Source organism: Lampetra fluviatilis, chromosome 7 (assembly GCF_964198595.1).
Source record: "Lampetra fluviatilis chromosome 7, kcLamFluv1.1, whole genome shotgun sequence".
Taxonomy (NCBI): Eukaryota; Metazoa; Chordata; class Hyperoartia; order Petromyzontiformes; family Petromyzontidae; genus Lampetra; species Lampetra fluviatilis.
In genome coordinates, this window is record NC_136281.1 from 6,434,141 (window position 1) to 6,452,047 (window position 17,907).

Sequence of the window (17,907 nt, forward strand, 5' to 3'; positions counted from 1 at the left end):
GTTTAAATTTACACCACCCAAAATAATACAGACAGAAATTCTTAACACCTCTGATTGCAACTAATAGCAAAATTTGTCAATCATTGTAAAACATATGTAATTCCTATGTTTCCAAAGTTTAGACACGTGAATACAATCTCACAGTGATTGAACATAATTTCTGAAAAATTTTACTTCAAACGACATTAACCACTATGTACACTACCTTCAGTGAGTGGAGTCAAAATTTGAAAAAATGTGTCTTGTGATGACATCATCACACACCACCCAAAGCAATCACAAGGCAAGATGGCTGGTCCAGCCCGAGACGTATAAATTCACTTCTCAAATCTTAAGTAATAAAGGTGCAGCCCTGCAATTGCTTCGTCGTCCCACTGCTGGCAGAACGGCCTCCATTCGAGGGAGCTCTAGTGAGCCCTTCTAGAGGACTTTTATTCCATGCCTGCCAGACGTTCTGAAAGAGGCGAGAAGTACCCACAGTTGTCTCCACCGCACGCGACCTAATAAATGTATACCCATTCATACTGCTGGGCAGACATAGATGGGGGGGGGGGGGTATTTCAGAAGGTTCCCCCATTGTTTCAACTTCCAAGCCAAGAAATCGGATCAATTTGGCACCTTTAGATTGTAAGTATAAGGTGCTAACATTACGCCATTGACAGTATCCCTTTAACAGTAGCAGTGTTACAACATTTTATTTAAAAAAAAAACCCTACCACTATTTTGCAGTCTTCTTTGAAAAAAAAAGTCTTCTTTGAAAACACTTCCTCTTGGTATTAATAAACGCTTAAATATAATTTCCAAAATCACGTACGTTCATGTTAAATATGAGCGATGGTGTCTTGGAATTGCACATCCAAATAATGTTTAAACACTAAATATCACTACGGTATATCACGTTCAAGATAGCAAGTAAGAAATTACAAAATAAAAAAACACACCTTTCTGTAATTTTTAAATACGCCCTCAAAATTAACACTGCTTATTATCACTCACACGCATTTGCAAATATAACTTAAGTCCTGCAAAATTTAGCCACACGCAGATACATTTTGAACATTAAACTTTCTCAACAGAAAAAAAACAAATGCAGAGAGTCCAGTTTGAATAAAACAGTGTGTCTGCAAATGACAAATCTAGACATTTCACACTTCAAGTGGCAACAGTTCAGGCTGTACAATCTAATATATAATGTAAAGATTTTATCAAAATGTAATCCCTATTGTAATGAATGAAAGGCCAATCCGTTCCGCCTGCACACATTCCATTTCATCCATTATGCTAAGCCACCAGCTGCAGACAGCCCACTGGCAGAAATCCGTCTCTTTCTATATTGCTGTGCACTATAATACAATCTCATCAACGGAGATGACAGGAGGTCAGTGGCAATCTCTGGAAAAAGAGTGTCTCACGGAGACTGCTTTACCCACAAGACATTTCGCCGCACATGTGAAGTAACCCACCTGTGCAATGTACAGTCTTCAAGCAATGCTCAGAACAGTTGTTTTCTCGTAAATATGTGTTTTGTATTAGCTACACATTTATCTAGGATACTCGTGCCACCAATTTTGATCGTTGTCTTCTATGAGAAAGTTACAGATCTGTGTACCTTATTGTAAAAAAAATATATACAGGAATACAGATGTACGACCCTTTGTTATTCTACTGCTGGATGAAGGCCTCCACATGCATTGTCAGTCATGGGAATTGTTTGAACGTTCTTCAGGTTGGCTACGTACGGTGAAAAAAAAGTTCAACATAGATACGTACCATGCGTATAGGTGAAAGAGTGGGAGGAAAGGGGTGCCGGATTATTTCAGATATCACGTGCTACTTATGTTAGCCCCTGGCCGCGATTCGAACACGAACAGCCAGGTTTATAGCGCAGTATGCTAACCATGGTGCCACCACTCCCCCTGTCTTGTTACATAACAGGACAAAAATACTGAATCACTTGAAAATGTATTGCAGTGTTTCATGTAATGGTCCTTCTTCACAGCTTTTAAACTAATGGCAAAAGATAGTGGCAACATTTTACTTTGCGGTTCCTTAAAAATACTTTGGGATTTGAAAAGCACTTTGTGACCATACCATATAGGTTAAGATCAGCACCAGTTGTATTTCATCTTGCGATTCTGCATTATTGCCAACACAGCTGTGCACATTTTATTTGTAGTTAAAATAACATGTTTTTTACGGTTATGTATGACCCTCTGCCGTGTTTTTCACATGCACGCTTTAAAAAAGAACACTTTGAAGGAGTTGAACTCGGAGGTTGTGTGGGAGTGGACTTGTTATGACAATGGGACGTCTGTGGCAATGTGTGCACCATTTGCTAACGTGGCAAGCATCAAAGCACAGCGCCATGCATTACTCCACCAACAGAGACTCCAACCTCCCTCTCGGGACCTCCCGCAGCCAGTCGTTCACCCAAACCGGGTTCCTTGCATCCAGTACCCCCCACCTATCTTTTAATACCATTGCCAGGGCCCACATCCAAAAGTTGTGCGAGGCATAAGCAAACCAAGCACAATCTTAACGGCCCCAAGAAGCTCAAAGGGCCCCGGATTCATGAAATAATATTGGTGTATATAATATGGCAGCTGAAATTAAATTTCGAATTAGCATAAAATTATAATTAACATAACACCCCAATTAATCTCTGTCATCTCTATCTTATCTGCATCTCTCTTCTTTTGTGTATTTCCCCCTATCTTATTACGTCCTTATCTGTCCATATCTCTTATGTGATCTCACTAGGATTTACAAATTGAAAGAGGGCCTTCCCCCAAAATAATGCCTGCTTAGGGGCCCTCAATGGACTCACACCACCACTGCCCACATCAATACAATGAGTGGCAACCCATGCGTCTACTATGTACTCATTTTTTATTACAAAAGGAACATGTAACAATTACATGTAAGCATTTCCAATGCTTTTAATTATTTCACTACTACCGGACATTTATTTTTTCAACTGCTGTTGTCCAAAGAGGCATGCATTACACTATTATGTACACATTTTAAAACGGTTATAAATAATTCCTATTTGAAACTGTTCAAGTTCCCGGTACTTTTCAGTTAATATGCAGTAAATTTGTACAGCTTTTTTTCATTTACAGTTTGTCCATTGTATCGTCATGTGAAATTAGTAAAAGAGGCACATATAAAAGGAGAGCATGTTATATCATCATGTAAGATATTTCCCATATACAAGGAGCAACAATTATGACTTCAAAAAAAAAATGTAGGCAGAAAAGTATATCATGTTGTGGTGGTAATCGGAAACAAAACACCATTTAATTGCAAAACGCCGTAATCACAGTTGTGACGCTGAACACAAATACCTGTACACGTTGAACATCCTGATACGTCAAAACACTATCTGTGTCATGTTTCAATCGGCAATAAAAGTGCAATAAATATGTTGTGCAAAAAGTGTTCGACACGTAAAAGTCTCTTCTATTGTTGCTTGTTAGTTATGTATGTCTCTGAAAATAATCTCTGTCCAACAAAGTACTGTCTATTAAAACAGTGTTATTTATTTGGGCCAAAGTGCCTTTATAGCCAGTTCCAGTTCTGTTGGGTAAACCATTTTTTATCGATAAATCATCCCCCATAGTTTCATTTAAGTGAACAATCTGAAATGAGTTTTCGCTCATCTCCAAAATAGAATTGTCCTTCTTCGTTCCTGACTCCATGTACTCACTCTCCCTCTTCCGACCTTTCTTGTAGGTGTCCCGGGACCACGGGCCCTTTCCAGATTTGTGGGAGTACCAGCAGCAGATTCCCAAAATCAGCACAATGAGAAGAATTACTGAACTACCTCCTATGAGGCCAGCAAGTTTCAGAACCGAGCCATGACCATCGTCCATCTCTTGCTCTTGGTTCATGCTATCGGTAAGATTGGGAAGTGCAGAATCTGCTGTTTTTGTTTCCAAACAGGTCGGAGTTTTGTCAAGATCAAAAATGTTTTTATTGACCAGAGGTTCCAAGCAGATTTTGTACAAAGTCATTGGATGTAAGTCCTTAAACAAGTGCAGTGTCCTATCACCACTGACGATGTTAATCATTGTGACAGTCCCAACATTTTTGTCGGATTTTTTCAAACTCAATTTATATGACTCCACTGGAAATGGGTTGTCCCAGATGACAGCAATCGTGTCCTCACTCACTGATGACACTTTAAGGACAATGTCAGCTGTAGTGTCTTTCCATGTGGTCGGTCTGCTTGTGACTGAGCTAAAAATATTGCTTTTAGTTGTAGCAAAGGGTAACGAGGTTCTGAGAATCAACAACGGACTTCCAACTGTGAACGTATTCACCCCTGCAGTGTGACTTGGAGCTACAGCAGCTGTGGTGGTGGCTGGGCAAAAAAAATGCTCGGGAGGCAGATCTGTGATATGTATTCCTTTATTGCTGCCTGGCCCTTTGCAGATAAGCCCCTGTGCATTCACAGTATTGATGCGTAGCCAGTCTTTTAGCCAGAGGACTTTACAATCACAGTACCACGGGTTGTTTCGCACACCGAGAAATCTCAGTCCTTGTAGTCCATTCAAAGCGCCATATGGCAAGGTTTGTAGTTGATTGTTTGAAAGATCAAGAAAACTGAGCCTCTTCAGGGATGAAAATATGTTGATTGGAATGTACATTATTCTGTTTTCCTGGAGAAAGAGTTTTTGCAGGTTCATTCTTGGCAAGTTAGCCACTGGAATTTTAAGCATATTCCGAGTGAAGGAGATTTCCGTCAAGTTCACAAGATCGTTAAAGGTCTTTTCATGGATCCCTTCATTAGTCAGCAAGTTGCCATCCAGAAACAGGTGCTTCAGCTTGCTTAGGTTCAGCAGAGCCTTTGCAGATATCGTTTCTATCCTGTTATCATCTAACCGCAGTTCCTCCAGATTCTTTGGCAAGTTTTCAGGTACCATACCTAAATTATTACGGGAAAAAAAAAGCAGCCTAAGATTTGGCACTGCACTAAAACTCCCTTTCTCAATCCCCACTGTTGATATCGAGTTGTCATCTAAGTGCAGAACTTCCAGTTTGCGTAACTGAGTGAGGGGACCCTTGGAAATGGTCCACATGCCATTTTCCTGCAAGTGAAGTTCTCTCACATTTCTAGGAAGATTGATCGGAAACTCCTCCAGTCGGTTGCTGTAGAGATACACTGTCTCAACTTTGAGAAGGTTTCTCATTTCAGGAGGAATCCCAGCATTGTTAATTTGGTTGTTTTGGAGATAGAGTGTCGTGGCGTTCCTTGGCATTCCACTTGGAATAGACGTCAAGCCTCTGTCGTTGCAGTAGACGAAGTCTCCATTACAGCGGCATGCAGATGGGCAGGCGAGGGTCGGCACAGTCACGAGCAGCAGGAGGATGAGCTCGATTGGAGAGATGCATCCCATCATTATGTGTGGCTCTGTGGTTATCAGCAGCATCGAAGAAGGTTTGACTTGGCACCTCGATATCCTCAGAGATCTGAAACATAACGGTAAGAAAAATAAAATCTCACCCAATGTTTGTTTCATAAAGTAATTCAGAATCGTTCATTGAATGTAACTATTCAGACATGCTTAAAACAAAAGTAAACATAAGGATGGGAGATATTTGTGATGTGATTTCGTTTTGTGTAAATAAACTGTGTTAGTCTGTGAAAATAAATCGTAATCATGTAATACATGACATTATTTTGGAATCATGTGGAATAACACAGAGGCATATTTCATATTAATATAAACAATGGATTAATTTTTTTATTACAAACTCATCAGCTATATTTTTAGTTACGTACATTTTTCCGCGTAGTTTTATTTTCATTTCGTAAAATGTTTACATTGTATTGGGCAAATGTCTTCCTCCTACATTCCTCTTATTCACAAAACAACTTTGTAAAAACAAATTGAATTTGATTGATTTTTAAAATATTTATATGAGTATCATTCTCTACCAAAAAACAGCACAAAATTGCACAATCATGCTTTTATGGGGTTTTAATCAGAAAAAAATATATTTTGAATATTCCGTGGTATATATTTTTTACATTTTGTCTTTATATATTTCTTATATTTTTTATGAATGCATTGAGACTAATTCTTTGAGTATTATGCCATTTGTTTACGAAATCCTCACTGACTTTCAAGACTTATTTCTTAGGAGTGTCTTGCTACAAGTGGATGTTTGGCCAATCCCATGAATGCGTGTTTGGCATGAAGCATTCTTTTGGGCAACATCCAAATACAATCCTGTGGTAGAGACAGACTGTAAGGCAATATGAAGATTAAAATATCATAGGGGAAAAGGTAAGAGAAAAAACCTGGCAACTAGATGGATCAGGGCCATCAGAGAATATGTTAAACAAGAACGGATTTAATACATAGCAAGGTCCTAACTGCTAACTCAAACCAAGCCTGCCTTCAGGAAATCCATCTACCAAACACGTAATCCAATGCTTTAGTTGTAAGATGCATTTGTCATCCACTGAATATATATTTTTGGAAATAATGACAGACTATTCAGATTATCACCCATCCCATTTACACTCATTACAATAAAATGAATGTGGCATACACTGCTACTTGTGTCACACGGGCAACTCAAGATATTATTCAAGTGCAATTTACGTCCAGAGATATCTAATGCAATTTATACTGCATCGCAATTTTATTTAAGATTTGTTTATTTTATTAAGATTTGATTATTTTATGGTGATTAGATAGTATTGTGATACTGAACATGAATCCATGCTCTAATTTAAAATATAGATATGTGCTGTGTGTGTTTTTTTAAAAGTAATTAATATGACATAAGTTGAAAAATGTATGGAAAAATATCAACTGGTACTCAGAAATGTGGAAATGGTCTGGGCCTTTTAACAACAAGCAATGAGCGGTCAACACATTGTATTTTACTTAAGTACTGTAATACAATTATAAACAACTTGATTTATGAAGGCACATGCATACCAGGGCAAATTTAAACAAATATCCAGGAAACAAATTTCCACATACTGTAATGTGTGACGAGTGGCGCCTGGATTGGCAGGAGTGGGGGTTTGGTATGGAGAGGGTTTCAAGGCAAGTAAAAAAAATATGCGAGCCATGTAATTTAAAAAATGAGGCTCCATTCAGGAAACAGAGCTTGTTTATCTTACTGCTTTTTTTTACCAAGTCATTGTGTCACTCTACTTGTGATTGTGTGTGTGTGTTAGTCCATTGTAATTGTAAAACACACTGACTAGAGTCCGATAAACCCATCACACAACTGACAAACAGCATTGCTTATATCCATCACTGATTAAGAGAGATGTCAAGATGGCTTGGGTTGATTTGTTGGAGTATTTCTCATTTACTGGTGTCTTGCCGAAACTAGATGGAAACATTATTATCCTAAATATGTATTAGTACGGTGGTATAAAATAATATTACTTGTGAAAAACACATCTGCTATTTTGTTGATCGTCAACCTATCTTCCTGATTTAACAACGAAAGCTTTCAATTCATCATTGTCCGAAATACATATGCAATGTCTCTTTAATAATTTTCAAATAAACAAAGTTCGCTAGCTCTGGGCATCCAGCATTACCAATGTGTGTACCACAGTCAGTCGATTCGCAAGTCACGTTTTGTGGGGTAATTGTGGGTAATTGTGGGTAATTCCAACTTCTTCCCAGACATCTTGGCCAGAGTGGAAGAGTAGGTCAACATATCTTCTAGAGGGGGTCACCTCTAGAAATTCCCTCAAGTAGAGGCACTTCCGCTAGCAGTGGGCAGAGCTAAGCAATTGCAGGGCTGCAGCTTTACCTCTACCACTTTGTAAACAAAGTAATTAATTAAGCCACTCGTGAATGGAACGACAGGATTGACACCTGCACCGACGCTTCAGCAGCACAAACTCTGGCCCACAGCACAAGATGGAGCACTCTTGCTCGCTTAGCTACACAAAGCGCCGCAGCGTGAAAATTCCGCATGCGTGTGTTCGCGCGCGTGTGTCTGTACGTCTGTGTGTGTGGGGGGGAGTTTAACTGCAACCAAAGCACAAAGATACGTAAATGTTAGCCCCCCCCCCTACCTCCAACCCCAGCACATAGGTACATTTGCCTTGGCGTGTCCTCGCCTTCATACTAGAATACAGCACTCGCCTTCCAAGCTATTTTATTGTCGCGACATCGAGCGAGTTGCCAGTGCTATTCATTCATTACATATTTGCCATTTGGAGGAAGTTTTAGCCTTGACGAGTTGTGTAATTCCAGGTGAGTAGACAACACTGGGTTTTCCAAATCAAATAGAATACTTGGCTTTCACTCCCACCAGTATCGACAAAGGATATAACATAGTCCTTGACTTACGAGCTCCCGACTTACGAACTCCCGACTTACGAACTCCCGACTTACGAACTCCCGACTTACGAACTCCCGACTTACGAACTCCCGACTTACGAACCAGCTTCCGTGGTATTAAAAGAAGCACATTGCTTAAAACGCGAACTCGTAATTGCAATCTGAACTGCGGAACTATTTTGTTCAGAGGAGCGATCTTCTGCGTGATGTATACTGGGTCGGCCTCGTGCTGGGAGTGTTTGCGTGTGAAAGTGTGAGTGGGGGAGCAGTAGTGTAGCGGTCAGCGCCGATTAAACCTGGCAACCCGAGTTCGATTCCCGCTCACGGCACAACACCAGAAACAATTATCTGGGCCTCCCCTAGGTCGACGCGACCTCAAATGACTACCTGGTGCAATGTGTAAACATCACCACCAGGGAGACAAAGGGGCTGGGCGTGGTGTTGGCCACCCACCCCCTCGTGTGCCGTGCCAGCCTTCATAAGTGCTACTCACTATAACGGCACTTACTCCTTCAATCTGTTAAGCCTATACAGGGGTCTTTGTGTGCGTGTGTATGGGGGGAGCTGTAGTACAACAGCACGCTGTGCTACGAAACTGGCGACCAAAGTTAAATTCACGATCAACACCGGTGACAATTTTCCGAGTGGGACCTGGGCGGCCTCCCCTACGTCGACTCAGCCTCAAATGAGTACCTGGTGCGGTGTGTGAACAGCGCCATTGGGGTGACAAAGGCGACCGGGCGTAGCGTTGCCCACCCACCCCCTCGTGTGCCGTGCTGGGCTTCATAGGCGCTGCTCACTAACAGCACTTGCCCCAACAGTCTGTTAAGGTTACACGGGGGATGGTTTTCGTTGGGTTGTGTGTCTGTGTCTTTGTTTTTGTCTGTACATGCGCGCGTGCCCCGTGTGTGCGCACAATTGTAGTGACTCATTGCCACCCTTCCGACAAACAAGCTAGCATCAGGACTCAAGGTAAATTAAAATCAAAGTGTTTTTCTATTGATGTTACTTTATTTTAGGTTGTATCTACTGTATAATATATTTATTACAGTGTGAGATGCAAATGTACAATATTTCTTATTATGAGTTTAACAATGTTACCCTTTTGGTTGAACCATTACACATTTCATAACACTTAACGCATGGGCATTTAAATACAGTGCATTATTGTTCCGACTTACGAACGGATCTCAGTAACTAATCGGGTTCGTAACTCGATGACTGCCCGTATAGCCAGTTTTATAATTTAAATGGTATGAATGTGCGGCCAGATGCTGATCTGCTTAATCTTAATAGCAATATGTTCATGGATAGAGATTTCAAATTGCTGCAATATCAGTAAACTAACAAATGCAAGCATGCGTCTTAGTTAAATTGCTTACACGTATTGCATGCATGCACACAGTAATTATGAAATAAGTTAATTCGAAAATAACGAACGCACAACTAATATCTCATGAGCAATGTGTGCGGAGTACATGGCCTGTGAATTTAAATTCTAGATTGATCAAGATGAGCCAAATGTGATTAGGGATTTCAAGGAATCGGACCAAAAGGTCATAATTTACAATGGAGCCAAGTTCAATGTTTCAGCCAATCATACTCTGGAGCAATGGGTATACCAGCAATGTAAATTAACCATAGCTGGTTTCTAAGCCATGCATTACCAAATTTTACTTTGTATGCATGGTTTCAGAGGCGCAATAATAAAGATGGAGTAGCAGTCATACAGTACGTCCACCAAAGAGATGGAGTGATGAAATCAGCTCATGTGCAGGTGCTATGTGGATACATTGTAGGATTGCGAGATATGACAACTGCTTTGGGAGGTTTTCAACTAGCAGTGGATTTACCATCGCTGAAGATGCTGTACGGTTTCCAGAAAAAAAATGTGTTCAATGTTAGGAGTTTGCGTGGGGTTATTGCCATATGCATATTCCATTGAGCAGTTGATATGTTTTCATTGGACAATGAAGCATCCACAGTCAGGGATGTAGCAGAAGTAATAAAAAAAAGAAACAATCGCTGTGGTGGTTCATTCTGTCAGGGTGTTTAATGGATAGTTCACATGTCCATTGAAACATAAGAACAAAACAAATTCTTCCTTAGAAATGTGCAATAGTAATACATTTATATAAGTACATTTCTTGCTATTTTCATGTTTGTACTGAAATCTTGAGCCTTGTGTAATAGTTGCAAGCGTACGCCCACACATTTCACACACAAGAGAAATGTTCGAGGCTCCCCGTGTTTTGTCTGCTACCAGTAACCAGAAACGTGGTCAGATTATTGACAACGTGTGATGAACACTCTCTCAAAGGTGCTTTGCAAGCTGCAGTTGCAGATCATTTTGACAGACCACACTTTCACGATTCTGTAAAAGGTCGCTTGTCTAAAAGTCACTACATTTCTCACACATCAGAGAGCTGTATTAATGCTTGCGGTGTCCTTTTTGCTGTTACTCACACGATGTGTTCCAGATAATTCTGCATTTTGGAGGCCCGTTCCAGCCCCACCATTGGCAGGCCACGTGGTATTTACGGCTTGTCCTTTGCCTTTCGGGGGGGGGGGGGGGGTGTCTGTGTTTCTCGTTTGGGCCATTGGTGTGTAAAGAGGGCGCCTTCTTCTATGGTTAAGAAATTCTATCATGGGAAAAGCAGCTTGATGGCAGCTTCCATCACTCAAGCACTGCGAGTTGGGAGTCATGCATTATCGCCGAGAGAGCATTAGTTTTGAAGAATCGAAATCATTTCCTAAGTATTAGTTGCCTTATAATTATTATTTATTAATCCGATCATAATGGACAACAAAAAGCGCTATGCACATACACAAATCAACCATGCTTTCACTTCTGAAATAAAAGGCACCGAGTTTAAGGACAACTCGTTCCTAATTACTAGAAGTGCCTGGGTGGATGCCAACTAAGGGAATCGAACCCTAAACTCATGGAGGGATTTATAACTCCCAGCGCAATGGGTCAATCACACCCACGAATAATGTTTTCTCCAGACTACCTTGGCGTAAAGTCTGTGAGTGTTGCATACCTGTGCACATATGCAGTGGTTGTGAGACGCACACAAGGGTTTATATAAATAATTAAATTGCTGATAAGAAGAGAAAGTATTTTCTAAAGGATCTGTGATTTTGAGTAAATTCAGGTAATCAGCATCTATCATATAATTGCGCCAATCAAAAAATATATACAATACTTTCTGTAACCCAAATGCACGTAAACACTCATTGACGATAAAACAATTATCCAAAACGATACCCCATGTTGCAAGCCAGCTTTTGTCATTCACACAACACACAGCTTGACTGGGGAAAATGCCCAACGCATTCAAAATGCACTTTTTTTCATACTTGTCAGCATCTTATTCTAACATCAAGAAAATCAGCTGTTGTTATTCTAACAAGTGATTCTAACAACAGCTCCGCACGGAATGTGCCAGAAACAAGTGGTTTCCATGAGCTCTGCCTCGGAGCTTCTTGACGAGCGGTAGCCACAGAGCCAGCTCTCAGGCTGCAACATTTCAAAGCGCGCAGCCCAAAATGTGCCTGCCATGCGGAGTGCACGCGGCTGACAATACGACCGGTGGTGACAAGGAGCAGGCTCTTTTCCGCGGCGCAACGACATCAAGTAAGATTAGCAAGTCAGCATCTTGCCTGGTTGTCAGCTCGAGGAAACGTTGACATTGAGCAACTCGTGGGTGACAAAACACCCAGCCAGACTCACTCAACATGGTGAGCACGTTCTGGCTATTCGCATGATGTCACGGCGGCTTGCCAAAACGGTTAGAACTTGCTCGACACTGAAATAGCCAGATTCCATGGTAACCACACCGCCCACTGTGTATGCAAGCGAGAGCGATCTTGGCCCCACGTTTGTGCTTGCCGGCGAGTTACTCAACATGAACGAAACCATTTCCACGGAGGCACAACTTCAGGCAGGGTCGACTGTCCGTCCGCATGCTCGGCGTGCTGGGTGCCGTGTCGAGTGCGGAGTGCTTTAAGATTTAAACCAGAGCACGAACTTGCAATCGGACCGATATAAACGGCTCCACAGCTGATGCCATGCTTGTGTTTAAGCTGAGGAACGTGAGATATGGGAGGCTGGGGATGCATTATTCTGGGAATGCGGACACCTGATGGTGATTGGTGTGTATAAAGTGTAAGTTTGAAATTGTCTATTTTATCTTAAGTAACCAATATATAAATAATAATAATTTACAGGCCTTTGTCAATCCACTGCTGGATGAAGGCCTCCCCACACTATTATTGGTCACGGGGATTGTTTGACCGTACTTAATCGTGTTGTTCAGTATCAGTTGATCAATGGGGGCGAGGGTACGACCAGTTCAAATATCGCTCGCCACTCATGTTAGCTGTGGCCGGGAATCCAACTCAACTGGCAAACTTCATAACGCATGATACCAACCACTATGCCACCACTCCCCCAAGTGTGTGTGTGATACGAATGACTTTAATTTGGCATACATAAATATCGCTCGCCACTCATGTGATTTTAATGTGATTAAATTCACAGATTTATATTTACACAGAACATAAAAAGTGTTTTTGTCCTTGTTCAGGGTGGTTAACAGTTTATAACTGTGTTTCAATCAACATTAAAGGAACGCGTGCTTGACCTCTGCTATTTGCCGATGTTTGTGTGTGTGTGTGGACGCGACATTTATTACCAACGCCTTCTACCCAACTATAATTGGGACCCAGAAAAAGATTTATAAATGTCTTTCCTGGGCTTCATATTGCCACAGAAATCTGAGCAATAGGTCATTTAGATCTCATTTTATAAATGTTTCTTTGAAACTTTAATGTTCAATTTCCTTTCAAAAGGTATGGAAATGCCAGCAGCCTAAAGGTTACATGGTGGCATACATGGCCATTGCAGTTTCATTGGATTTTGTTGGCTTACTATTTCAGCCAGCCAGTTCATCATGAAAGTGGCACAGAGGTAATCATTAATGGGAGAAACATTTATTTTCATTTGGAATATTGACGTAGCGTGTGTTACACTGCTAGCCCTTAATGGGCAAAAAGGTCATTTCAACTTTTATATAACATCACTGTACGTACGATATGGTTCTTAGTCTTTCATTCCATGTGTTTTGTTATGTAAAGTGGCACACACTGCAATTGATGGCAAAAAAAAATATCAAAGGAAAAATTATTAATTACAAAAATACCCATTCAGATATAAAGACATGCACGAAAAAGAGATGATTGTAAAATCTAGGACACAACATTGCGAAACAACACAAACGTGGTATGTACTATTCAATTATTTATTACAAACAGAAAATGCATGAAGGTGATTTTTTTTTTTACACTTTCAAAGGGTAGAATCTGAATTTCCAGGACATTGCATGCGTTCCTTCGATAAACTAGAGGACACAGAAATGTTTTTCTCATGTCAGCGTTTCAAAAAAGTGCCAAGTGGAACCCCCCCTGCACTTTCCAAAATGCTGCCTGCCATCAGCTTTACATTATTAAAATATCAATACGCATCTCGCAATGTGTTGGCGAAAAAGGCAATTTCTTGTTTAATAAAAAATAAACTTTTGCATTTCCACATCTATATCTGCCACAGGTCCACTTCACGTGGCATTCGTGCCTAAGTGGAGAACACGGGTGCACACAACGGATTAGTTTGCATGCCGAGTTTCAGGAACATTTTTTTAAACGGAGATGCCATTTTTTTCTTTCATTCATTCGCTCCACCACACTGAGCCAAAATTATAGTTTTTAAATGACAGTCTATTTTAAGAAATAACATGTTTGCCCTTATACATATGAAATGGATACAATAGTAACATTTAAAAAAGTAAAATATTGTTTAATGAAGTTAAGCTAAATTATTTCTGCTATTTTATAACACATTTATTTTCTTAGTGATACATTTTGAAACAATGAAATACCCATGGCTTTTCAGCAAATACTGCATAGTTGGGCCGAAACATTTTCATAACAACCCTCATGCCTGTTGACCAACCATGCTTATAATGTGAACGTCACCATCATCATCATCCACGATCAATTCACTGCTGGACAAAAGCCTGCCCAAGCACAGGTCTGCGATGTGAGAATAGTGTCTTAAAATAATTAAAGACCCACATTTGAAGACTAACAATATATCTATATAATAGCAATGACATTGCACTTGAGATGTTTCATTTTTTTAAAGAATTGTGTACGTACATGTGCTAAAGTGGAGCATTTTATCTCTACCATTCTAATGGCGTATTAGAGATTTTCCAAAAGTTGTAAAAATAATGTCGTAAATGTAGATGCACACTATTTTGAGCAATTTGTTAAATGTTTTATATACAAATTTGCTTTAATGCATGGTCCTTTACAAATTACCAGTGCCTTCATACGATTTTTGTAAGTTGTAATTCTAAAACCTTTAAGCATCTTCTAATTGGCATGAATATGTACATTTAGATCTTTGCATTTTTAGAAACCGATTTTTTTACAGATAACATACAAGAATTGGAGAACGTAAAATATGGTTTAGCCCTCTTCCCGATGACGAACGCTTGTGTTGCGATCGAAAAGTCGTAGTTTTTTTCGTTATTTTCTTTGAACCCATCTACGTGACTTTACCAAAAGACCCAAAGAATATGTTTTAGGTGTTAACCAACCTTCAATTAAAAACTTTGATATTTGTTTCTGTCTTAATTGTTAGTACTCATTGTGTCCAAGAATACTTGCAAAATATTGAATGCACTACACTACTGTTTCTGAGTATACATACCTGAATGGTGCCTGCCACTTCATAACTTTGGAGGGAGAGCCATAAATTAGTTAGCGCTTTTATTTATTGTGTCAAATTTGCTTCTCTCAGAAACGTAAGCCTTTGGCGTGATTTTGTGTTGGTTTAAAGCAGACTCCAATGCTATGCATTATAATAATTCCGCGTAATTACAGAACATTTCAAAATACAGTTCCCATAAGTCTGCTATGAAGAAAGTGTTGTGTTAGTACGTGAGGCACAATTACACAAATAATGTGTCCGCCGCTTTTTAACGAGACACGGTGCTGTTTTTTTAAGTAATGTGACATTATTTTTGGCATATTATTTTAATTAAATTAAGTAGTTGTACTTATTGTAAAATTTCTGAATATATTCAATATTAAGCTTTACCAAAGTGTATAAATGGAAGTTTATATTCGGTGTCGCACATTTGAAGTTGCAGCATCTGATTCGCACCTACTTTTGAAGCAAACGTGTTTACATTTTAAACACGAGTACCACATAATTGTGCACACATTTAAAAAGCTCACCTCTGAAACATATACATAGAAAGCGACAAATAAAGTTTTGATGAATAGAGCTTAAGTCGTATTGGGCTGATTTGAAATCGGATATGAAGCCAAACCTTTATGCACCGATGAAATCATGTGTTACTGGAGGTAAATTCATAACATATCCCCTTCGCTTGTTCAAACAATGGGCAATGGTCATCTCTCATTTTACTCATTTCACAGACTTGTGAAAGACTGTGAAATGCATCAACCGTAACAGAAACGTTGGCTCACACTTGTCTTATTTGGCCATTATACGTTGTTACGGTAGAGACACGAGTGTATTGCCTATTATATAGCAAGACCGACGGGAATGGGACATCACAAAGTACACACAGATTCACATTTACGATATGATACCGCCTAAGGCTCTCACAAAGATCTAATAGTCGCGCTATCAATACACAGTGCAACACCACTTCTCTCACCCTTTCTAGATCTGTTTTAGAAGTTTGGCAGAGATATCATGCCCAGATTTTCTGAGATTTTCACACTCTTTTGTAGTCCCGGCCTGGAAAAACGCTATAGCTCACGCACCAAAAAACCACAGAGATCTAATGCTCGGGTACGCTAAACTAAAACGAAACTAGTTTATTTTACAAGGTAGGGCCCACTGAGCTATATAGCTCTTTTTCAGAAGCGACCTGGCGACAAATGATGGCTCAACGAAGTGGCTTATCGCGTGGAAATTCATAGCAGCCAAATACTCGAAAGGCATGTTTTTAAAGGTGGAGGGGAAAAAAAGAGAGCCCAGAGAAATATCCACGCGACCACGGGGAGAACATGAAAATTCCAAATATACAGGCGTCAAGGTCAGGATCGAACCCACGACCTCCTGTATACCAGGACGAGGGAGCTAACATATCGCCACATTATTTACAACATTAGTCCGCACGTGGACGGTCACTAATTTATCGAAAGAACATCTTCTTACATGAACCCATGCTTAAGATACCTAACGCGCAGTTTTGCAGCAACAGCAGCAATTCCAAAAGACAAAACAAAAATAACACGCTGAAAATTTCGAATCCATCACAGGCAGCAACAACAACAACAAATCCGAAGTGTAACGCAACATGTACAGAAATGAACACGGGTAAAGCGACGAACGTGCGCAGACCCCGCTCACCGTCAGACGTGCGTGGCTTTCGAGAGAAACCGAGGGAGGGCATTCGTGGGTCCCAGGCAGCAGCGTTCACGATGCTCACCGCAGGCGCTCACCACCCCGCTCTGCAGACCTCATCGCGCTCGAACCGCGCTCACTTGAGTGGCCGGCCAACTTTTCTCGACATTCGTTTCGCGCGATTTAACAAACAAAAAAAAGCGCACACACAAGCCACCCTATTCCGTCGTGGTGCTTTGTTCACCCCGTGCCGGTGTCGGCCGCCGTCAAAAGAACGCAACTTTTTTGTTTTAGTTGCCTACGCGCCTCTCGGTCCAACAACTCTCCCTACCTCTGCCACTGATGTGTCTCTCCTCTCGCTGTCTCTTGTTGCTGCTGCTGCCACCGCTGTTGTTGCTGTTGCTGCTGCCTGACAGACGGACGGACAAAGTCAGTTGCGCGCGACTTCGCGGGTCGCGAGCTCCTCTGTCTCTTTCTGACAGGGCATGGAGCTAATACCCAGGGCGGCTGCATTTTTTAGCGCTGGGTAAGGGGGAGGAGAGGGTTTTTTTTCTTCCCCCAGTTGCGGGAGAATGGGGCGGCTGGCGTGCAAGGGGGGCGTGGAGTGGCTCTGCTTAAGCTGCTCGAATTGGCTTTACCCTCCTTTTTTCATCAACATGGACCCTTCCACACGGAGCGCTGTCAAAATACATCAAAGCTGGGGGGCCCCCCATTGCCTTGCTGCATATGTTGTTGGGGCAGACCATATTTTGTCTGCGTTATTTGAAAATCCAACGAGTATGTTTTGTTCTATTGCAAAGTTTCTTGACATAACGTGCTGCAACTGCATACGTGTGTGTGTCTGTATGTATATGTTTGGGTGTAAAGAGCAAAGGATTGCTTAATCGAACAAGAGATAAGTTGGTTTAAAAGAAAGTATAATTTGATCAATGTGTTGTAACTTACATATTATTTTAAATGATTAAACACACTCTTGTTGATTAAAAATGCATCTAACCTATAAAGTATGATGTTACAAATAATCTGGCGGCTATATTTAAAATAAAATCATCGGTATCTGTGTTAGAAAAACAACATCTTCCGTTTGGGTTATTTTAAATTTTATTCTCTCTCTCTCTGTAA

At 40.6% G+C, this 17,907-nt stretch overlaps 1 protein-coding gene across 3 annotated transcripts; it reads right to left on the reverse strand.

Annotated features, from left to right (window-relative positions):
- Positions 1-2,883: 2,883 nt before the first annotated feature.
- LOC144933488 (leucine-rich repeat transmembrane protein FLRT3-like) lies at positions 2,884-17,287 on the reverse strand. Of its 3 annotated transcripts, none has more exons than XM_078858298.1 (2): positions 17,117-17,287; positions 2,884-5,475 (listed from the first exon to the last, which is right to left on the reverse strand). In XM_078858298.1, the coding sequence occupies exon 2, from the start codon at positions 5,433-5,435 to the stop codon at positions 3,480-3,482; it is 1,956 nt and encodes a 651-aa protein (XP_078714424.1). In that variant the 5' UTR covers positions 5,436-5,475; positions 17,117-17,287; the 3' UTR covers positions 2,884-3,479. The 3 variants fall into 3 exon arrangements, 2 of the variants coding, with proteins under 2 accessions (XP_078714424.1, XP_078714423.1); XM_078858297.1 differs by having other exon boundaries at positions 16,792-17,287; XR_013637060.1 differs by lacking the exon at positions 2,884-5,475 and adding an exon at positions 13,882-13,968 and having other exon boundaries at positions 16,792-17,287.
- Between the last annotated feature and the right edge of the window lie 620 nt (positions 17,288-17,907).

Coding starts and splice junctions, on each gene's coding strand:
- LOC144933488 (XM_078858298.1), bottom strand. CDS start 5,435: ATGCTGCTGATAACCACAGAGCCACACATAATGATGGGATGCATCTCT.